This window comes from Mustelus asterias, unplaced genomic scaffold (assembly GCF_964213995.1).
Source record: "Mustelus asterias unplaced genomic scaffold, sMusAst1.hap1.1 HAP1_SCAFFOLD_2643, whole genome shotgun sequence".
NCBI lineage: Eukaryota > Metazoa > Chordata > Chondrichthyes > Carcharhiniformes > Triakidae > Mustelus > Mustelus asterias.
In genome coordinates this window covers 1-19,301 of record NW_027592588.1, presented here as the reverse complement: position 1 = coordinate 19,301, position 19,301 = coordinate 1, and the positions used below count along the sequence as shown (strand labels likewise).

Sequence of the window (19,301 nt, the reverse complement as noted above, 5' to 3'; positions counted from 1 at the left end):
ACTGTACCCCAGTGTTATACAGCGACAGACCCGTCCCCACCAGTACTGTACCCCAGTGTTATACAGTGACAGACCCGTCCCCACCAGTACTGTACCCCAGTGTTATACAGTGACAGACCCGTCCCCACCAGTACTGTACCCCAGTGTTATACAGTGACAGACCCATTCCCACCAGTACTGTACCCGTGTTATACAGTGACAGACCCGTCCCCACCAGTACTGTACCCCAGTGTTATACAGTGATAGACCCGTCCCCACCAGTACTGTACCCCAGTGTTATACAGTGATAGACCCGTCCCCACCAGTACTGTACCCCAGTGTTATACAGTGACAGACCCATCCCCACCAGTACTGTACCCCAGTGTTATACAGTGATAGACCCGTCCCCACCAGTACTGTACCCCAATGTTATACAGTGACAGACCCGTCCCCACCAGTACTGTACCCCAGTGTTATACAGTGACAGACCCATCCCCACCAGTACTGTACCCCAGTGTTATACAGTGATAGACCCGTCCCCACCAGTACTGTACCCCAGTGTTATACAGTGACAGACCCGTCCCCACCAGTACTGTACCCCAGTGTTATACAGTGACAGACCCATTCCCACCAGTACTGTACCCGTGTTATACAGTGACAGACCCGTCCCCACCAGTACTGTACCCCAGTGTTATACAGCGACTGACCCGTCCCCACCAGTACTGTACCCCAGTGTTATACAGCGACAGACCCGTCCCCACCAGTACTGTACCCCAGTGTTATACAGTGATAGACCCGTCCCCACCAGTACTGTACCCCAGTGTTATACAGTGATAGACCCGTCCCCACCAGTACTGTACCCCAGTGTTATACAGTGACAGACCCGTCCCCACCAGTACTGTACCCCAGTGTTATACAGTGACAGACCCGTCCCCACCAGTACTGTACCCCAGTGTTATACAGCAGGAAATATTCTCTCCGCACTTGGACGCAGCCTAGTTTGGAAGAATAGGATCTGGAATTGTGCTACTGAGCATTTTTCTTAATTTAAATTAAAAAGTTTCACGGACCAGCAGTTACGGTTTATATATAACCCGGATGTGGGAATGTGTCAGTCGATATACATGTAGTAGTTTGCAGTTCAGAGTGTTGAATGATCTCCTATCTCGTTCTGACAGAGGGGAGCGATTTGCCTTCGGTCACCATTATTTCCGACCCCACGAGACACATCACTCCCCTTCAAGACGGTTTTACCACAACGAGTTATTCAGGGTGCCGCTGTACGAGATCATCCCTCTGGAGGCAGTGGTCGGGACCTGCTGTGTGTTGGATCTCTACACGTACTGTAAGGGTGAGTGAGAATTTACTGCCAGCCTTTTTAACCCTTGCTGCTAGCTTCCAGGTACTGCTGAGGACACCTTGACACTGTCCATTCCACACACCTCCTCAAGGTGGCCTCGATTTCAGAGAAGCAGCTTCCAGCTTCCATTCAGCGTCTCCCCATCACCAGCAGCCGAGCCTGGAACTCAATCTTGATCGATTGAAGAAGATTGTAGAACACCTCCCAGTGTTCTCAGCACAGCCTGGGCTACACTCTGACTCCTTTTTCATAGATTTATACTACAGAGTGCAAAGTGCTGTGTTAAGACCCAGTCAGAAACTCCAAGGTGCTTATGAAGTTTAAAGTTTATTATTAGTCACAAGTAGGCTTAGATTGACACTGAAATGAAGTTACTGTGAAAATCCCCTAGTTGCCACACTCCGGCGCCTGTTCGGGTACACCGAGGGAGAATTTAGCACGGCCAATGCACCCTAACCAGCACGTCTTTTCTCACTAAGGGGCAATTTAGCATGGCCAATCCACGTAACCTGCACATCTTTGGACACTAAGGGGCAATTTAGCATGGCCAATCCACGTAACCTGCACATCTTTGGACACTAAGGGGCAATTTTGCATGGCCAATCCACCTAACCCGCACATCTTTGGACACTAAGGGGCAATTTAGCACGGCCAATCCACCTAACCTGCACATCTTTGGACACTAAGGAGCAATTTAGCACGGCCAATCTACTTAACCCGCACATCTTTGGAGTGTGGGCAGAAACCGGAGCACCCGGAGGAAACCCACGCAGACACGGGGAGAACGTGCAGACTCCGCACAGACAGTGACCCAAGCCGGGAATCGAACCCGGGTCCCTGGTGTTGTGAGGCAGCAGTGCTAACCCACTGTGCCGCCCCTAGTCTAGACCCTAAGTTTTTGGTGAGGACACAGCTAGCGTACTGTGTGCAGTTCTGTTGGCCACATTATAGGAAGGATGTGATTGCACTGGAGGGGGTGCGGAGGAGATTCACCAGGACGCTGCCTGGGATGGAACATTTAAGTTATAAAGAGAGGTTGGGTAGGCTTGGGTTGTTTTCTCTGGAGCAGAGAAGACTGAGGGGTGACCTGATTGAAGTGCTCAAGGTTATGAGGGGCATGGACGGGGTGGATAAGGAGCAGGTGTTCCCCTTAGTTGAAGGGTCAGTCACGAGGGGACACAAGTTAAAAGTGAGGGGTGGGAGGTTTAGGGGGGTATTTGAGGAAAAACCTTTTTAGCCAGAGAGTGGTGAGGGTCTGGAACGCGCGTTCGATTCCCGGCTTGGGTCACTGTCTGTGTGGAGTCTGCACGTTCTCCCCGTGTCTGCGTGGGTTTCCTCCGGGTGCTCTGGTTTCTCCCCACAGTCCAAAGACGTGCGGGTTAAGTGGATTGGCCATGCTAAATTGACCCCAGTGTCCAAAGATGTGTAGGTTAGGTGGATTGGCCATGCTAAATTGCCCCCTTAGTGTCCAAAGATGTGCACTGCCTGGGAGGGTGGTGGGGGCGGGTTGCCTCACATCCTTTAAACAGTCCCTGGATGAGTATTTGGCACGTCATAACATTCAGGGCTATGAGCCAAGTGCTGGCAAGTGGGATTAGGTGGACAGGTCAGGGCCTTTCATGTGTCGGTGCAGACTCGATGGGCCGAAGGGCCTCTTCTGCACTGCAGGATTCTGTGATTTGATTTTGGCATTAGGGTGAGCATAAAGTGTTTCACTCCAGATATGATTCGAGTGACCCACGAGGGAGCTTTTATCAAACAATGTTTATTTAGTAACAGTTGGAATATAACAAAGAGAACCAGCATAACTTTTACCAGTTATAGAGTCATAGAGGTTTACAGCATGGAAACAGGCCCTTCGGCCCAACTTGTCCATGCCGCCTCTTTTTTTAAACCACTAAGGTAGTCCCAATTGCCCGCATTTGGCCCATATCCCTCCATACCCATCTTGCTCATGTAACTGTCTGAATGCTTTTTAAAAGACCTCTACTACTACCTCTGGCAGCTCGTTCCAGACACTCACCACCCTGTGTGTGAAAAAACTGCCCCTCTGAACCCTTTTGTATCTCTCCCCTCTCACCTTAAACCTATGCCCTCTAGTTTTAGACTCCCCTACCTTTGGGAAAAGATGTTGACTATGTAGCTGATCTATACCCCTCAGCCTCCTACGCTTCAGAGGAATGCGCTGCCTATCCAGTCTCTCCTTACAACTGAAGCCATCAAGTCCCGCTAGCATCCTAGTAAATCTTAAAATACTCAAAACATCACAACAGTATAATTCTTAACAGCTAGCTAGCTATCTCTGTTGTTTCAATTTAAAACAATATCCCGCAGACATACACCCACCTTCAGAATTAGTTAGCACAAAATCGAGTATGCCCACGTGATGCTGGATTTTCAGCTCTCCAACATTTCTGGACAGAAATCCCAACAGCAATCTTCAGAGAAGGGATATTGCCTCAAACCCTCAGAGAAGTAAAACCAGCCTCCGGCAGCTCCCAGTCTCCAGACACCAGGGACAGAGAGAGATACCTCTCTCCCTGCAGCTTCCTAAACAGCAACTCTCGGAGAGAGAACCCCTCTCATACAACAGAATCTCCAGAAAAAAGAGACTTAAATCCTGGCAGATTCCAGATCTCCAACTTCAGAGAAGGAGGGAAAAAAAAGAGAGAAACTCCTCTCTCTCGACTCCAAAAGCAGCATCTAAGCTTGAATATTATGTGTAAACCCAGCTTCCCCAACACATGACCATACCTGTCAATCGTCCCAATCAAGCCCCACTCAGCAAACTCCCAGGGGAAAACAGCAGCATTAGTTCAGATTAAAGCCAACATTCTAGCCATGAGAAGCAGTTATACTGCTGCAGCAACAGTGCAGGATGCCAGTAGACAGGACGGCACCGAGTGTGTAGAACTGCTACAGCAGATCCTGCACAGGAAACATGGCTCAAATACATTCCTTAAAGGCACAGTATCGTCACAGCTGCCCTAAGTTTTTATACACAGAATGTGCAGCACAGAAACAGGGCACTTCCTCCCCACAGGTTTGCACTGTTTATACTCGAGCCTCCTTTAGCCAGACTTCATCTCACTCCATCAGCAGATCGTGGTCTATCCTTTCTGCCTCATGGTTGTCTACCTTCCTCTTGAATGTACCTGGACTCCTGACCTCAGCTGTTTCCTCTGGTAATGAGTTCCATGTTCTCACCACTGGGTTGAAGCAGGTTTCTCCGCAATCCCCTACTAATGCTTTGCATCATTTGTTTATAACTTTTCACATTGAAATATAAGTAGATTTACGAAATTGAATTGAAAATAGAAAACTAGGAGCAGGAGGAGGCCATTCGGCCCTTCCAGCCTGCTCCGCCATTCATTACAATCATGGCCGATCATCCAATTCAATATCCTGATTCCCCCCCCCCCCCCCCCACCCCACTTCCGCCCCATAAACTCCACACAGGCAGTCACCCGAGGCCAGAATTGAACTCGGGTCCCTCGCAGCACCAGGGACCTGCGTTCAATTCCGGCCTCACGGGTCTCCCTGTGTCTGCGTGGGTTTCCTCCGGGGGGTTTCCCTCCATGCTCCAAAGACATGCTGGTTAGGTGGCTTGGCCATGCTAAATTGCCCCTTAGTGTCAGGGGGGCTAGCAGGGTAAATATGTGGGATTACGGGTGGAATTGTGGTTGGTGCAGACTCGGTGAGCCAAATGGCCTCCTTCACTGTACGGATTCTATGATCCCTCGATCCCTTTAGCCCCAAGAGCGATATCTAATTTCTTTTTGAAATCACACAACGTTTTGCCCTCAACCACACTGTGGGAGTGAATTCCACACATTCACCACCCTCTGGGTGAAGAAATCTCTCCTCACCTCAGTCCTAAAAGGTTTACCCCCTTATCCTCAAACTGTGACCCCCTCGTTCTGGACTCCTCCCCCCCCCACCATCGGGAACATTCTTTCTGAATCCACCCTGTCTAGCCCTGTTAGAATTTTATAAGTTTCTATGAGATCCCCTCTCACTCTTCTAAACTCCAGTGAATATAATCCTCACCCACTTAGTCTCTCCTCAGAGGACAGATGAATGTGGTTAGCTGTCTACTCTGTGTCTGGAGAGCTGTGAAATGCTGGCTCTCTGAGGGGATTGGCTGGGACTGGGCCTGTAACCGCACTCTTACACTCCTTTCACCTTTCACCGCTACAGGGAGGCCAAAGGGCGTGAAAGACCAGGATGTTTACATCTGTGACTATCGCCTGGATAAATCTGCCCACCTTTTCTACAAGATTCACCGCAACCGCTACCCCGTCTGCACAAAATCGTACGCGTTCGACCACTTCCCCAAGAAACTGACACCCAAACGAGATTTCTCTGTAAGTGTTAATGACGGACTGGGGGTCAGGGGAAGGGTGGAGTGGCAGCAAGGGCGTGGAGAGCGAGGGAAGGTGACCAAATGAGTTTGGAGAGGGGGGCGCTGGTGGATAAGTTTATGGATTGGTGGGGGAGGGGGGGGGGGTGTGCGGATGGGGTCACTGGGAGGGGGTGAGGATGGGGTCACTGGGAGGGGGTGAGGATGGGGTCACGGAGGGGGTGAGGATGGGGTCACGGGGAGGGCGTGTGTATGGGGTCACTGGGAGGGGGTGAGGATGGGGTCACTGGGAGGGGGTGAGGATGGGGTCACGGGGAGGGGGTGTGGATGGGGTCACTGGGAGGGGGTGAGGATGGGGTCACTGGGAGGGGGTGAGGATGGGGTCACTGGGAGGGGGTGAGGATGGGGTCACGGGGAGGGGGTGTGGATGGGGTCACGGGGAGGAGGTGAGGATGGGGTCACGGGGAGGGGGTGAGGATGGGGTCATGGGGACGGGGTGAGGATGGGGTTACGGAGGGGGTGTGTTTGGGGTCACGGGGAGGGGGTGAGGATGGGGTCACAGGGAGGGGGTGAGGATGGGGTCACGGGGAGGGGGTGAGGATGGGGTCACTGGGAGGGGGTGAGGATGGGGTCACGGAGGGAGTGAGGATGGGGTCACGGGGAGGGGGTGAGGATGGGGTCACTGGGAGGGGGTGAGGATGGGGTCACGGGGATGGGGTCACGGGGACGGTGTGAGCATGGGGTCACGGGAGGGGGTGAGGATGGGGTCACGGAGGGGGTGAGGATGGGGTCACGGGGAGGGAGTGAGGATGGGGTCATGGGGACGGGGTGAGGATGGGGTCACGGAGGGGGTGTGTTTGGGGTCACGGGGAGGGGGTGAGGATGGGGTCACGGGGAGGGGGTGAGGATGGGGTCACGGGGATGGGGTGAGGATGGGGTCACGGGGAGGGGGTGAGGATGGGGTCACGGGGAGGGAGTGAGGATGGGGTCACGGGGACGGGGTGAGGATGGGGTTACGGAGGGGGTGTGTTTGGGGTCACGGGGAGGGGGTGAGGATGGGGTCACGGGGAGGGGGTGAGGATGGGGTCACGGAGGGGGTGAGGATGGGGTCACAGGGAGGGGGTGAGGATGGGGTCACGGGGAGGGGGTGTGGATGGGGTCACGGGGACGGTGTGAGCATGGGGTCACGGGAGGGGGTGAGGATGGGGTCACGGAGGGGGTGAGGATGGGGTCACGGGGAGGGAGTGAGGATAGGGTCATGGGGACGGGGTGAGGATGGGGTTACGGAGGGGGTGTGTTTGGGGTCACGGGGTGGGGGTGAGGATGGGGTCACGGGGAGGGGGTGAGGATGGGGTCACGGGGAGGGGGTGAGGATGGGGTCACGGAGGGGGTGAGGATGGGGTCACGGGGAGGGGGTGAGGATGGGGTCACTGGGAGGGGGTGAGGATGGGGTCACGGGGAGGGGGTGTGGATGGGGTCACGGGGACGGTGTGAGCATGGGGTCACGGGAGGGGGTGAGGATGGGGTCACGGGGAGGGGGTGAGGATGGGGTCACGGAGGGGGTGAGGATGGGGTCACGGGGACGGGGTGAGGATGGGGTCACGGGGAGGGGGTGAGGATGGGGTCACGGGGAGGGGGTGAGGATGGGGTCACGGGGAGGGGGTGAGGATGGGGTCACGGGGAGGGGGTGTGGATGGGGTCACGGGGAGGGGGTGTGTTTGGGGTCACGGGGAGGGGGTGAGGATGGGGTCACGGGGAGGGGGTGAGGATGGGGTCACGGGGAGGGGGTGAGGATGGGGTCACGGGGAAGGGGTGAGGATGGGGTCACGGGGACGGGGTGAGGATGGGGTCACGGGGAGGGGGTGAGGATGGGGTCACGGGGAGGGGGTGAGGGTGGGGTCACTGGGAGGGGGTGAGGATGGGGTCACGGGGAGGGGGTGAGGATGGGGTCACGGGGAGGGGGTGAGGATGGGATCACGGGGAGGGGGTGAGGATGGGGTCACGGGGAGGGGGTGAGGATGGGGTCGCGGGGAGGGAGTGTGGATGGGGTCACGGGGACGGTGTGAGCATGGGGTCACGGGAGGGGGTGAGGATGGGGTCACGGGGAGGGGGTGAGGATGGGGTCACGGAGGGGGTGAGGATGGGGTCACGGGGACGGGGTGAGGATGGGGTCACGGGGAGGGGGTGAGGATGGGGTCACAGGGAGGGGGTGTGGATGGGGTCACGGGGAGGGGGTGTGTTTGGGGTCACGGGGAGGGGGTGAGGATGGGGTCACGGGGAGGGGGTGAGGATGGGGTCACGGGGAGGGGGTGAGGATGGGGTCACGGGGAGGGGGTGAGGATGGGGTCACGGGGAGGGGGTGAGGATGGGGTCACGGGGAGGGGGTGAGGATCTGGTCACGGGGAGGGGCTGAGGATGTGGTCACGGGGTGGGGGTGAGGATGGGGTCACGGGGAGGGGGTGAGGATGGGGTCACGGGGAGGGGGTGAGGATGGGGTCACGGGGAAGGGGTGTGGATGGAGTCACGGGGGTGTGATTCGGGTCATGGGGGTCAGTGGTGGGATTGTTGAGAAGATTCTGGAGAGTGTGGGGGTGGCGGCAGTTCTGTGCACAAACGGTATAGACTGAGTTAGAGAGGAAAGGAGCCAGTCTGCGTCAATAACCGGATTGGTTGATGCCTGGGTTATAAGGAGGGTTCCTGGATCATGCTACTGTCTGACATTGCTGTAACTCTGGCAATCTGGTTTCCCAGTGACCGGCTGGAAGGGGGAATTGAGAGACAGACTGTAGTGTGAAGGTCCCGGCTTCTGTCTGCAGCCTGGCCTGTAAAGTCATCTGTAAAACCCTCCCAGGAGTGTTTGTAGCAGTCAGCAGCCTGGGCAGTGATACGGTAATGAAACAGGGCTCGGTATAAACTTGTGAAATGAGGTACTACCCATTAACCTGTGCTGTGGGATAGCCTCTCTATCTTTAACCTGAGCCCCGGCAGGGCAGCGGTGTGAGGTTCCAGATTCAGATATCCCTGCCCTGCACCCCCAGAGCCACAGGGAGTATGGAAATATCCCAACACTCTGCTTCCACTGCAGTTCCCGGGAGAGGCACAACCCTCTGAGAGAATGTTTACCTCATATCCGTTCCAAATGACGTGGAGATGCCGGCGTTGGACTGGGGTGGGCACAGTAAGAAGTCTCACAACACCAGGTTAAAGTACCAACAGGTTTATTTGGTATCACGAGCTTTCGGAGCGCTGCCCCTTCATCAGGTGAGTGGCGGTTTGTGGTACCTGATGAAGGAGCAGCGCTCCGAAAGCTCAAGATTCCAAATAAACCTGTTGGACTTCAACCTGGTGTTGTGAGACTTCTTACTGTTATAAATCGGCCCCCACCTTATTTTTGAACAGTGACCCCCCCCCACCTCCCCAGTTCTAGATTATCCCACAAGAGGAAATGTCCTCTCCACACCCGCCCTGTCAATACCCCCTCACCCCCTTGGGGTCGGCAGTGTCAATGGAGATGGGAAACTCGATCTTTATGCATTTCCAACACATCTTGGCTTATTAATTTAGGGATATGAAGGTGGGGGAGGGGGGTTAGTCAGGGCACGTATGGTGAGCTGGGATTGGGGAGCAAGGGATAGGGTGTAGTCAGGGCCAACTGAGGGAGGGAGGGAGGGGAATGAGGGTGGGAGGCGGAGTGAGGGACGGAGTGGCGTTGGGTGGGGACCGCGGGACAGGGAGGGGCCAAGTAAGGGGGGGCAGTGGAGGCCAAGTGAGGGATGGAGTGGGGGGGGGAGGCAGGGGGAAGTGGCAGTGGAGGCCCAGCCTGCTCGAGGTGTGATTGGAGCAGTGTGAGCACTGGGTGATCCCGCTCGGGGTGTGAGCACGGGGTGATCCCGCTCAGGGTGTGAGCACGGGGTGATCCCGCTCGGGGTGTGAGCACGGGGTGATCCCGCTCGGGGTGTGAGCACGGGGTGATCCCGCTCGGGGCCCAGCCTGCTCGGGGTGTGAGCACTGGGTGATCCCGCTCGGGGCCCAGCCTGCTCGGGGTGTGAGCACTGGGTGATCCCGCTCGGGGTGTGAGCACGGGGTGATCCCGCTCGGGGCCCAGCCTGCTCGGGGTGTGAGCACTGGGTGATCCCGCTCGGGGTGTGAGCACGGGGTGATCCCGCTCGGGGCCCAGCCTGCTCGGGGTGTGAGCACGGGGTGATCCCGCTCGGGGTGTGAGCACTGGGTGATCCCGCTCGGGGTGTGAGCACTGGGTGATCCCGCTCGGGGTGTGAGCACTGGGTGATCCCGCTCGGGATGTGAGCACTGGGTGATCCCGCTCGGGGTGTGAGCACGGGGTGATCCCGCTCGGGGCCCAGCCTGCTCGGGGTGTGAGCACGGGGTGATCCCGCTCGGGGCCCAGTCTGCTCGGGGTGTGAGCACGGGGTGATCCCGCTTGGGGCCCAGCCTGCTCGGGGTGTGAGCACGGGGTGATCCCGCTCGGGGCCCAGTCTGCTCGGGGTGTGAGCACGGGGTGATCCCGCTTGGGGCCCAGCCTGCTCGGGGTGTGAGCACGGGGTGATCCCGCTCGGGGCCCAGCCTGCTCGGGGTGTGAGCACGGGGTGATCCCGCTCGGGGCCCAGCCTGCTCGGGGTGTGAGCACGGGGTCGGTCCGCTGGGGTAGCGTTTTGCTGTGTTGTTGAGCTCTTTAAGTAAAGCTTCTTTTTGTTTTGCTGTTTACTCTCCCTCAGCCTCACTACGTCCCAGAAAATTACAAGAGAAATGGAGGCCGGTGAGTAATATCTACTGTCAGTCTGCTCCTTACCCTCGCTTGTACTCTCAGTTCTGTTGTCCAGAGTCGGTTTGTCTCTAACCCTCCCAGTTTATTCTAGCAGGGATCTGTGGCTCCTGTAGGTTGAATTTGTTCCCGCAGCTAGCTGGAGGCTGGAGGGAAGCGACCAGCACCGTGGTAGCTAATCTCTGCCAGGCTGCAGCAGAACATTACAATCATCCCCTCTCCCTGAGGGGTGTGCCCACTCCCAAGCTGTGCCGCAGGCTATCGACACTGAGTGAGGACTGGACTGGGCTATGACGCTCTCCGGGGTCTCTGAACCCTTGCCTACCTGGTACCTGGCCAGTTGGACATGGGATTGGCCATGTCGGGTCAGTGACTCTGGGAGCACAGAGGGAACAGAAGCAAGTAATGATGGTTACAATCTCATTGCCGATTAGATAAGTGACCGGTACTCCGTTCATAGCTAGCTCTGAGTGCAGCTTGAAGGTGCACTCATGGCGCTGACGAGAGGGGCAGAGGAGTCTTCTTTAAGTTGGAATTTAGCTTTCTCCTGCCTCTCATTGCCCTCCCCAGCACTGTGTGGATTGTTGTGGTCAGCTTGCAAAGGGCGGTGGGGGGAGGGGGTGGTGACTCACTCAGAGCAAAACAGGGTTCCCTACCCCCACCCACAGAGAGCAGGAATCTTCCCTCTGTCTCACCACTTGCTGAATTGCCAGAGAACTGATGAAACTCGCACCCAACTGAGGGTAGTTAAGTTTAGACGTCCCCTCCTGTGGCTGACGCAGGTGGGGTGGGGGAGTTATTGGTGGTTGTGGGGGGGTTGGGGTGGAGGGGCTGTGTGCTGCCACACCTGCATCCGTCACGAGGGTGTGCGCAGAGGCTCCCAATATACTGCCCACCCCCATTTGTGTCCAAAGATGTGCAGGTTAGGTGGATTGGCCATGCTAAATTGCCCCTTAGTGTCCAAAGAACAGGTTAGGTGGATTGGCCATGCTAAATTGCCCCTTAGTGTCCAAAGATGTGCAGGTTAGGTGGATTGGCCATGCTAAATTGTCCCTTAGTGTCCAAAGATGTACAGGTTAGGCGGATTGGCCATGCTAAATTGCCCCTTAGTGTCCAAAGAGGTGCAGGTTAGGGGGAATGGCCATAGTAAGTATGTGGGGTTACGGGAATAGGGTGAGAGGTGCGGGCCTATGTAAGATAATACACTGTCAGGGATGGTACAGACGCAATGGGTCAAATGGCCTCTTTTGCACTGTAGGGATTCTATGATTCTAAGGTGTGGCTGGCATGGCTATTGGGACTTGAGGTGAATGTGGGTGTACATTGGGTGCTGAGTTAGCTGATCTGGGGCAGGAGGCAATGGATCGATGTGAAAGGGGCGGGGGGCTCTTCTAAACCTGGTCCCAACTCTCCTGTTGCAGGGAGCGGTGGGAGCTAGCTTTTAATTCCAGTGATGTGCCACTGGCTGGTTATATATGGAGGCGTGTGTGTGTGCGCACATGCATTGTCCTTCGAGCGAGGGCGGGGGTCAGGCTTGGCTGTGTGATGCCTCCAGTAGTCGAACAGCCTGCTCTTCCAGCGTCAGGTGTGAGGAACAACACGTGGCGCACTCGCCACTGGCCAGCCATCTGGAGCCTGAAAGGAACGGGAGAGGTTTGGGGAACAGATTGAGATAAGTGAGCGAGGGAGAGATGAGACCAGCACGGCACCTTTAGGCTCAACTGCCCCTGGTCCGGGATGCTGGGGGAATGGTGTTTGACCCCCTGTCATTGAATCATAGAGGTTTACAGCATGGAAACAGACCCTTCGGCCCATCTTGTCCATGCCGCCCTTTTTTTTCAACCCCTAAGCTAGTCCCAATTGCCCGCGTTTGGCCCATATCCCTCTATACCCATCTTACCCATGTAACTGTCTAAACGCTTTTTAAAAGACAAAATTGTACCCTCCTCTACTACTGCCTCTGGCAGCTCGTTCCAGACACTCACCACCCTGTGTGTGAAAAAATTGCCCCTCTGGACACTTTTGTATCTCTCCCCTCTCACCTTAAACTATGCCCTCTAGTTTTAGACTCCCCGACCTTTGGGAAAAGATATTGACTATCAAGCTGATCTATGCCCCTCATTATTTTACAGACCTCTATAAGATCATCCCTCAGCCTCCTACGCTCCAGAGAAAAAAGTCCAGTCTATCCAGCCTCTCCTTATAACTCAAACCATCAAGTCCCGGTAGCATCCTAGTAAATCTCTTCTGCACTCTTTCTAGTTTAATAATATCCTTTCTATAATAGGATGACCAGAACTGTACACAGTATTCCAAGTGTGGCCTTACCAATGTCTTGTACAACTTCAACAAGACATCCCAACTCCTGTATTCAATGTTCTGACCGATGAAACTAAGCATGCCGAATGCCTTCTTCACCACTCTGTCCCCCTGTGACTCCACTTTCAAGGAGCTATGAACCTGTACCCCGAGATCTCTTTGTTCTGTAACTCTCCCCAACGCCCTACCATTAACTGAGTCCTGCCCTGGTTCGATCAACCAAAATGCATCACCTCGCATTTATCTAAATTAAACTCCATCTGCCATCCTTTGCCCCCCCCCCCCCCAGCCCTTGCAGGCAAGGGGGGGGGGGGGTGCGGGTGGGGTGAGTGGAACTTGTTACAGGGGGATGCCAGTGTTTGCGTTCATGGCTGTATTTTTCAGAGACTGTGTCTGGGCAGGATGGGGTGGTCAGGGAGGAAGGTGAAGCTTTATCCAGTCGCAGAATGGGGCATGTCCGTCTAACCCACCTTCTCCTTCCCATTCACTTTTTAAGATACTCCAGTCATTGTTTATACAGAATACTGTTCATTCTGTGTCCCGTAAATCTTGGACTATCCTCCCCTCTCCCAAAAAGATGAGTGAGGGAGGGGGTGCATATAATATGTGGCTATTAAAGTTAAAAGTTAAAATTTATTTATTAGTTACAAGTCGGCTTACATTAACACCGCAGTGAACTTACTGTGAAAATCCCCTAGTTGCCGCACTCCGGCGCCTGTTCGGGTAACACTGAGGGGGAATTTAGCACGGCCAATGCACCCTAACCAGCACGTCTTTCAGACTGTGGGAGGAAACCGGAGCACCCGGAGGAAACCCACGCAGACACGGGGGGGAGAACATGCAGACCCTGCACAGACAGTGACCCAAGTCGGGAATCGAACCTGCTCCCTGGCGCTGTGAGGCAGCAGCGCTAAGCACTGTGCCGCCCAAGTATCTTCGACCCATCGCAGGAGGCTTGGCTTGGGGATGGGGTGGGGGGGCGGAGTTGGTGCTATGTACAAGGCTCTTGTATTCAAAGATTTACCGTAGCTTTAATAAAAGTCGTTGTTCGGTTTTTAAAAGTTCCTCGCGAGCCTGAAGGAAAGAGCGGTACAATTCTCTGCGGTGCTGCGAGTGGCGGTGACGGCAGCACGTGCCACAGTGTAGCGGCAGGCTCCCGTCGGAGGCTTGTAGTCTTGTCTTTTCCTGCTTTCCGCAGCTCCGGAGCACGCAGGGCCGGCACTAAGGGATGAGCGACGGGCGATCCAAACACTCATGAGACCACGGGGGTTGGCGGGGGGAGGGACTGTGCGGTGTGGGATAGGTCGCTGCTGAGGGGGGGTTAAGGAGTGGAATGCAGAGGGTGGAGGGGGTAAGCTTGAATCCACACCTCGGTTCTGATTTTAATCTTGACCTGCACTCACGGGGCAAGTTCCACCAGTTCTCACCCAAGCCGTCAGTTAGCGGGGCCACCAGAATGCTGGGCTTGCCATTCTCTCTATTGGGCGAGAGAAGGGGGAGGGTGCCTGTTGCTGTCACTGGAGGACCGCACCTTGTACTGAGCCAGTCGCAGAGCCAGGGGAATGGCCTGTGCGCGGTGCCTGGAGCCTAGCTGGCAGGCAGTGGGTGCAGGCACCCCTTGCCCCCCCCCCCCCCCCACCCCCCGTCTCTCTCGGTACCTATCCCACTCAGCAACTCAGTTTGGACCGCAGTTCGCTCATCACCTTCGGTTGCTGTTGGAGAGCGGTGCTCTGTTCTCTGACAGCAGCTGATTCAGAAACACCAAAATGTTTCCACTGATACTGGGTGACTTTTATTTCCCTTCATCTTAGACTTTGCTGCACTCCCACCTACCAAACAGCCTTAACAAAGATGTGAGTAATGACATTAGTGAATACATTAAGTGAATGAGTGACTGATTCATTTAAAAATGCCTTCATAATACCTGTGCATGTGTGTGTGTGTGTGTGCGCGCCTGGTTAAAAGTGGGGCTCAATACTCTTCTTGCAATGTGATTCACAGAAACGCGATCGTTATTGCAGTCACTTTAGTTCTTGTGCAGTAGGGCAAGACATCCCCCTTCTAGGTTAGCACCACATGTGACATAAAGTCCGGCGATCTCTCGAATCCTCTGAAATTGGGACCAGTGATGTCAATGTTACATTGGGAGTGGGAAGCAGTTTGGAGCAGATGCAATATCGTTCCTATCAGGTGCTGCGTGCTGTCAGTCTGAGTCACAGATCAAAATCCAGGCTAAACCCCAGGACTATCTTCTGAAAAAAAGACACTGGATTTGTAAACCAGAAACCGCCGTTGTTTATTTTTAATTAATTAAAATGAATCTGAGCCAGCACCTTTCAGAAGAGAATTGGATAAATACTCAAAACGGGAGGGGGACATTTTTCAGGGCTGGTTAGTGGGACTTAACTGGATAACTTATTCAAACAGCAGGCATTGCCACGAGTAGGCTTGCAGCCTTCTCCTGTGCTCTGTCCCTCAATGATTCAAACGGAATTAAATGCCTGAAAAAATATTCACCAGTGCGCACTGAGTAGCATACAAGAAGATTCGGGTTAAAAACACGTCATTACCATCCAATTTCCCCATGGAGGCAGCTCACCCTCCAACACCAGTCGGGAATAGTTTTATGTCTAAAAGGACCAGCGTTATCCAAGTGTTAAAGCGTTAAGCTTGGAAACTCCACACCCGGGTGTGAGTTACTTTCCACCGAATGTTCAGCAAGTCACACAGCACCAATTACGATGAGATGTAGCATCTGACTGTGGCAGGAACAGGGTCTGTGCATGCAGTGCGCCTGAAATATTATTCACCAGAGTTCTGAAGCTGGTCTGTCTCCTCTCTCTCTCTCTCTCCTTTTTGGGGTCTGGTTGATTGAACAACAGGTCGTCATGGAAAAGCGAGCGAACAAAAGTGCACTGTAAGGAGGTGGTCCAGGAGGAAGACCTGCCGCCCCCCATCATCGAGGACATGTCCACCGCCCAGGAGCAGCCAGCCGCTGAAATGCCACATCTGGAGGAGCAAGAGAGCGAGAGCAGCACCGCCCCCCCGAAAGTGGACTGCAGCCCGGAGGAGAAGCAGCGAGTGCAGAGGGAGAACCTCAACAAAATACTCCTCAACCTGTTGGCCAAGATCCCGGGAAAGAATGGTGAGTCCCGGCCGCCGGGCAGAACGCTTTCGGTGCTCAGCGCTGCTTGAGCCGTCCGTGCCTGATGATAAATGTATGCGTGTGCCGAGGTAACTTGCGGCACGGTGGCACAATGATTAGCGCTGCTGCCTCACAGCGCCAGGGAACAGGGTTCAATTCCGGCCTCTGGTCACTGTCTGTGTGGAGTTTGCACGTTGTCCCCCCGTGTCTGCGTGGGTTTCCTCCGGGTGCTCCGGTTTCCTCCCACACTCCAAATGTGTGCAGGATAGGTGGATTGGCCGTGCTAAATTGCCCCTTGGTGTCTAAAGATGTATGAGTTAGGTGGATTAGCAGGATAAATGTGGGAATAGGGGAAAGAGCAGGGGGTGGGCCTGGGTGAGTTGCTCTGTCGGTGCAGGCTCGATGGGTCGAATGGCCTCCTGCACTGTTGGAAGTGGTATGACATGGTCTCTAAACCTCTCGGGGAAAAGGCCCTGCCCCGGGTCGCCGAACACTAACTGGTACTGCAGGTGGTGTGATGTGAAGGGAGGGTCAGCAAAGATGGCTATGCGTCTCCCTGCAGCCCTCTGGGGCTCCGTCTGTTGCTGCTGTCGGGGTTGGACCCGCGGGTAAAACGCGGTCATTTGGTTAATGTACCAGAGAGCTGCTGGCTGCTAGAAGCTGAGGGCGTGTGGACATGATAAACTGGGAATGGCATCCTCAACCCAGAGTGAAAATTATTTCCATCTAAAGCCCTGACTGTTGACCATTAGGATGTTGATAGTCAGGGGGGATTCAGTGATGGTCAATGGTAACCCCCCAGGATGTTGATAGTCGGGGGAGATTCAGTGATGGTCAATGGTAACCCCCCAGGATGTTGATAGTCGGGGGGGATTCAGTGATGGTCAATGGTAACCCCCCAGGATGTTGATAGTCGGGGGGGATTCAGTGATGGTCAATGCCATTGAATGTCATGGGGAGATGGTTAGATTCTCTCTTGTTGGAGATGGGCACAGTAAGTAGTCTCTCAACACCAGGTTAAAGTCCAATAGGTTTATTTGGAATCACGAGCTTTTGGAGCACTGTTCCTTTCTCAGCTGAGTCATGTTGAAGATGGACAATGCCTGGCACTTGTGTGGCATGAATGTTACTTGCCATGTGTCCGCCTCTTGCCTGCCCCGATGCAGGTAGAATTCCGGCGGTTGTTCTGAATGAATTGGTTAAGTAGACCTGGCCTGGATTAGTAACTGAGTTCCCCTTTGGTCTGTGTGCTTTCCAGCTATTGATGTGACCTACCTGTTGGAGGAAGGTTCGGGGAGAAGGCTGCGGAGACGCACACTGATGTTAACCGAGAGCAGCTTCAGGAAGTGATGCACCACCGTGGAGAGGAGTCTTTCCTGCCTTGGAAATCCTGGTTTTGCCCTGTCCTATTGCGTCCTGACAGCGTGAGAGAGAAAGGGAATTGAGGGATGGGCCCCACCACCCCCCCCCCCCCCCCCCCACCCCCACACACACACACACCCCCGCCACCCCCTCCCCATGCTCCCCTCCCTCCCCCACCCCCACCCCACCTCCCCCGAGCCATCTGATTAAACTATTAAAAATAGGACAGGAGAGGCGGGGGTGCAGTCGGGAAGAAGAAACTGACACAAAAATCACAAGGCGTTAGCGCTTGGACACAGTGGTCCAGCGAGCTGTTGAGCTGCAGAGTGCGCTTCCAGTGTGTGCACACACCGCACGCGCGTGTGTGTGTGTGTGTGTGTGTGTGCACGGCCTTCCTCGTATTAAACGGCGAGGTGGGGGGGGGATTCGATTCAGTGAACCGAGTGCTCCTTCGGCCCGTGGCAGCCTAAAGAAGGAAACTTTTTATTTTGGGGTGGGGAAGTGGGGCACTATCGCAGTTGCCAAACCCGCCATCCATGAAGTGGCGTCAATTGAAATGTTTAATACACAAGCGTCAAGAGATCTCGTTTTTTTTTTTTAAAAAAAGGACTGAACTCCATTTCTGTTCCTGTTCTTTGATTGTACATGTGAATTCACCAGTGTGATTGTTATTACCGTTTGTCCAGAGTGTATATATATGTATATGGAGAAAGAGAAGGCGGCTGATGAACGATGGGTGTGGGTGGGGTGGGGTGGGGTGGGGGGGGGTGGCGTTTACAATCCAGGCCCAGTTTTTTTTATTTTTTGCACTCACTCTGAGCAGCGAAAGGCAGCCCAGATGTGCTGGTTCAGCAACCAACGGACGGTACTTGCTTGGAATGTTGTCACACACACCCACCCACCCCCCGACAGCAGCAGCGAAACAATAAAATAGCAATTACTGAGCGGAGGCCGGAGAGAAATTGGGGGGCGGGGGGATTAACAAGGACACGAGTGGATTGGGAGCCTGATTTAATAGCACTTAAAAGTGTCTTTGGGGTGGGGGGCAGGAGTGGGATCTTTGGTTTTCGCTTTTTCTTGGTTGGTTGAGGACATTTTGGAGGTGTCATTGCTGTTGTTGTGCATCCAGTGTATTGCGTGAAGGAATGAAACAGCACACGCACACACACACACACACACACCCTCGCACCCTGAGATTCGCACAGACCAGAGCCCTCGGGGGAAGCGGATTCTGCTGACGGTGGTTGTAAGCGTCTCGGCTCCAATGCTTGGGGGCAGTTCTGTAAAAGCTCGCAGTGACTTGTGCTTCCAGTACTTTTTGGTAAAGGAGAAGGGTGTGAAAGTTCAAAAGCGCCAATCAGTTAATTTTGTTATTAAAACATGGGTGACCTTTGATTAAACCATCTTCTTTCCACATGAAGATATTCATACAGTTAACATGTCGCCCTGAGGGGTTTTCCCCCCAAATGGAGCCACACCGACGGGAAGCCTGGAGCTTTCAAATGTTTGATTCAGGGCGGTTTTATGTCTCTGGAACCCCTTGAGAGAGTTTGGAACAAGGGCGAGCACTCGGCCCATCGAGCCTGCTCCTTTCAGAGTCTGTGCCTGTCTACCCTTCCCATAACGGGCTCTTTCCCTGCCCCATTTCAACCCACAATCTCTCTCGTTAATTGACCCGATATAGGAGCAGAATTAGGTCATTCGGGCCATCGAGTCTGCTCCGCCATGGCTGCTAAGTTTCTCAACCCCATTCTCCCCGTAACCCCTGACCCCCCCCCCCCCCTTACCAATCAAGAACCTATCTATCTCTGTCTTAAAGACACTCAATGGACCCTCTGTGGCAAAGGGTTCCACAGATTCACCACCCTCTGGCTGAAGAAATTCCTCCTCATCTCGGTTCTAAAGGGTCATCCCCTTTACTCTGAGGCTGTGCCTCGGATCCCGGTCTCTCCGACTAATGGAAACATCCTCTCCACGTCCACTCTATCCGGGC

The 19,301-nt window shown here is 54.6% G+C and overlaps 1 protein-coding gene across 1 annotated transcript in view; it reads left to right on the top strand.

Moving 5' to 3' along the window:
- LOC144489896 (histone-lysine N-methyltransferase ASH1L-like) overlaps window positions 1–17,425 on the top strand; it is a gene marked incomplete at its 5' end in the record, with an annotated part of 46,224 nt that extends 28,799 nt beyond the window's left edge. The window contains 6 exons of the mRNA XM_078207728.1: window positions 1,158–1,330; window positions 5,540–5,706; window positions 10,436–10,476; window positions 14,613–14,654; window positions 15,684–15,946; window positions 17,205–17,425. Coding sequence (XP_078063854.1) covers window positions 1,158–1,330; window positions 5,540–5,706; window positions 10,436–10,476; window positions 14,613–14,654; window positions 15,684–15,946; window positions 17,205–17,296 — 778 coding nt within the window. The remainder of the gene's footprint in view (window positions 1–1,157; window positions 1,331–5,539; window positions 5,707–10,435; window positions 10,477–14,612; window positions 14,655–15,683; window positions 15,947–17,204) is intronic.
- Window positions 17,426–19,301: the final 1,876 nt, after the last annotated feature.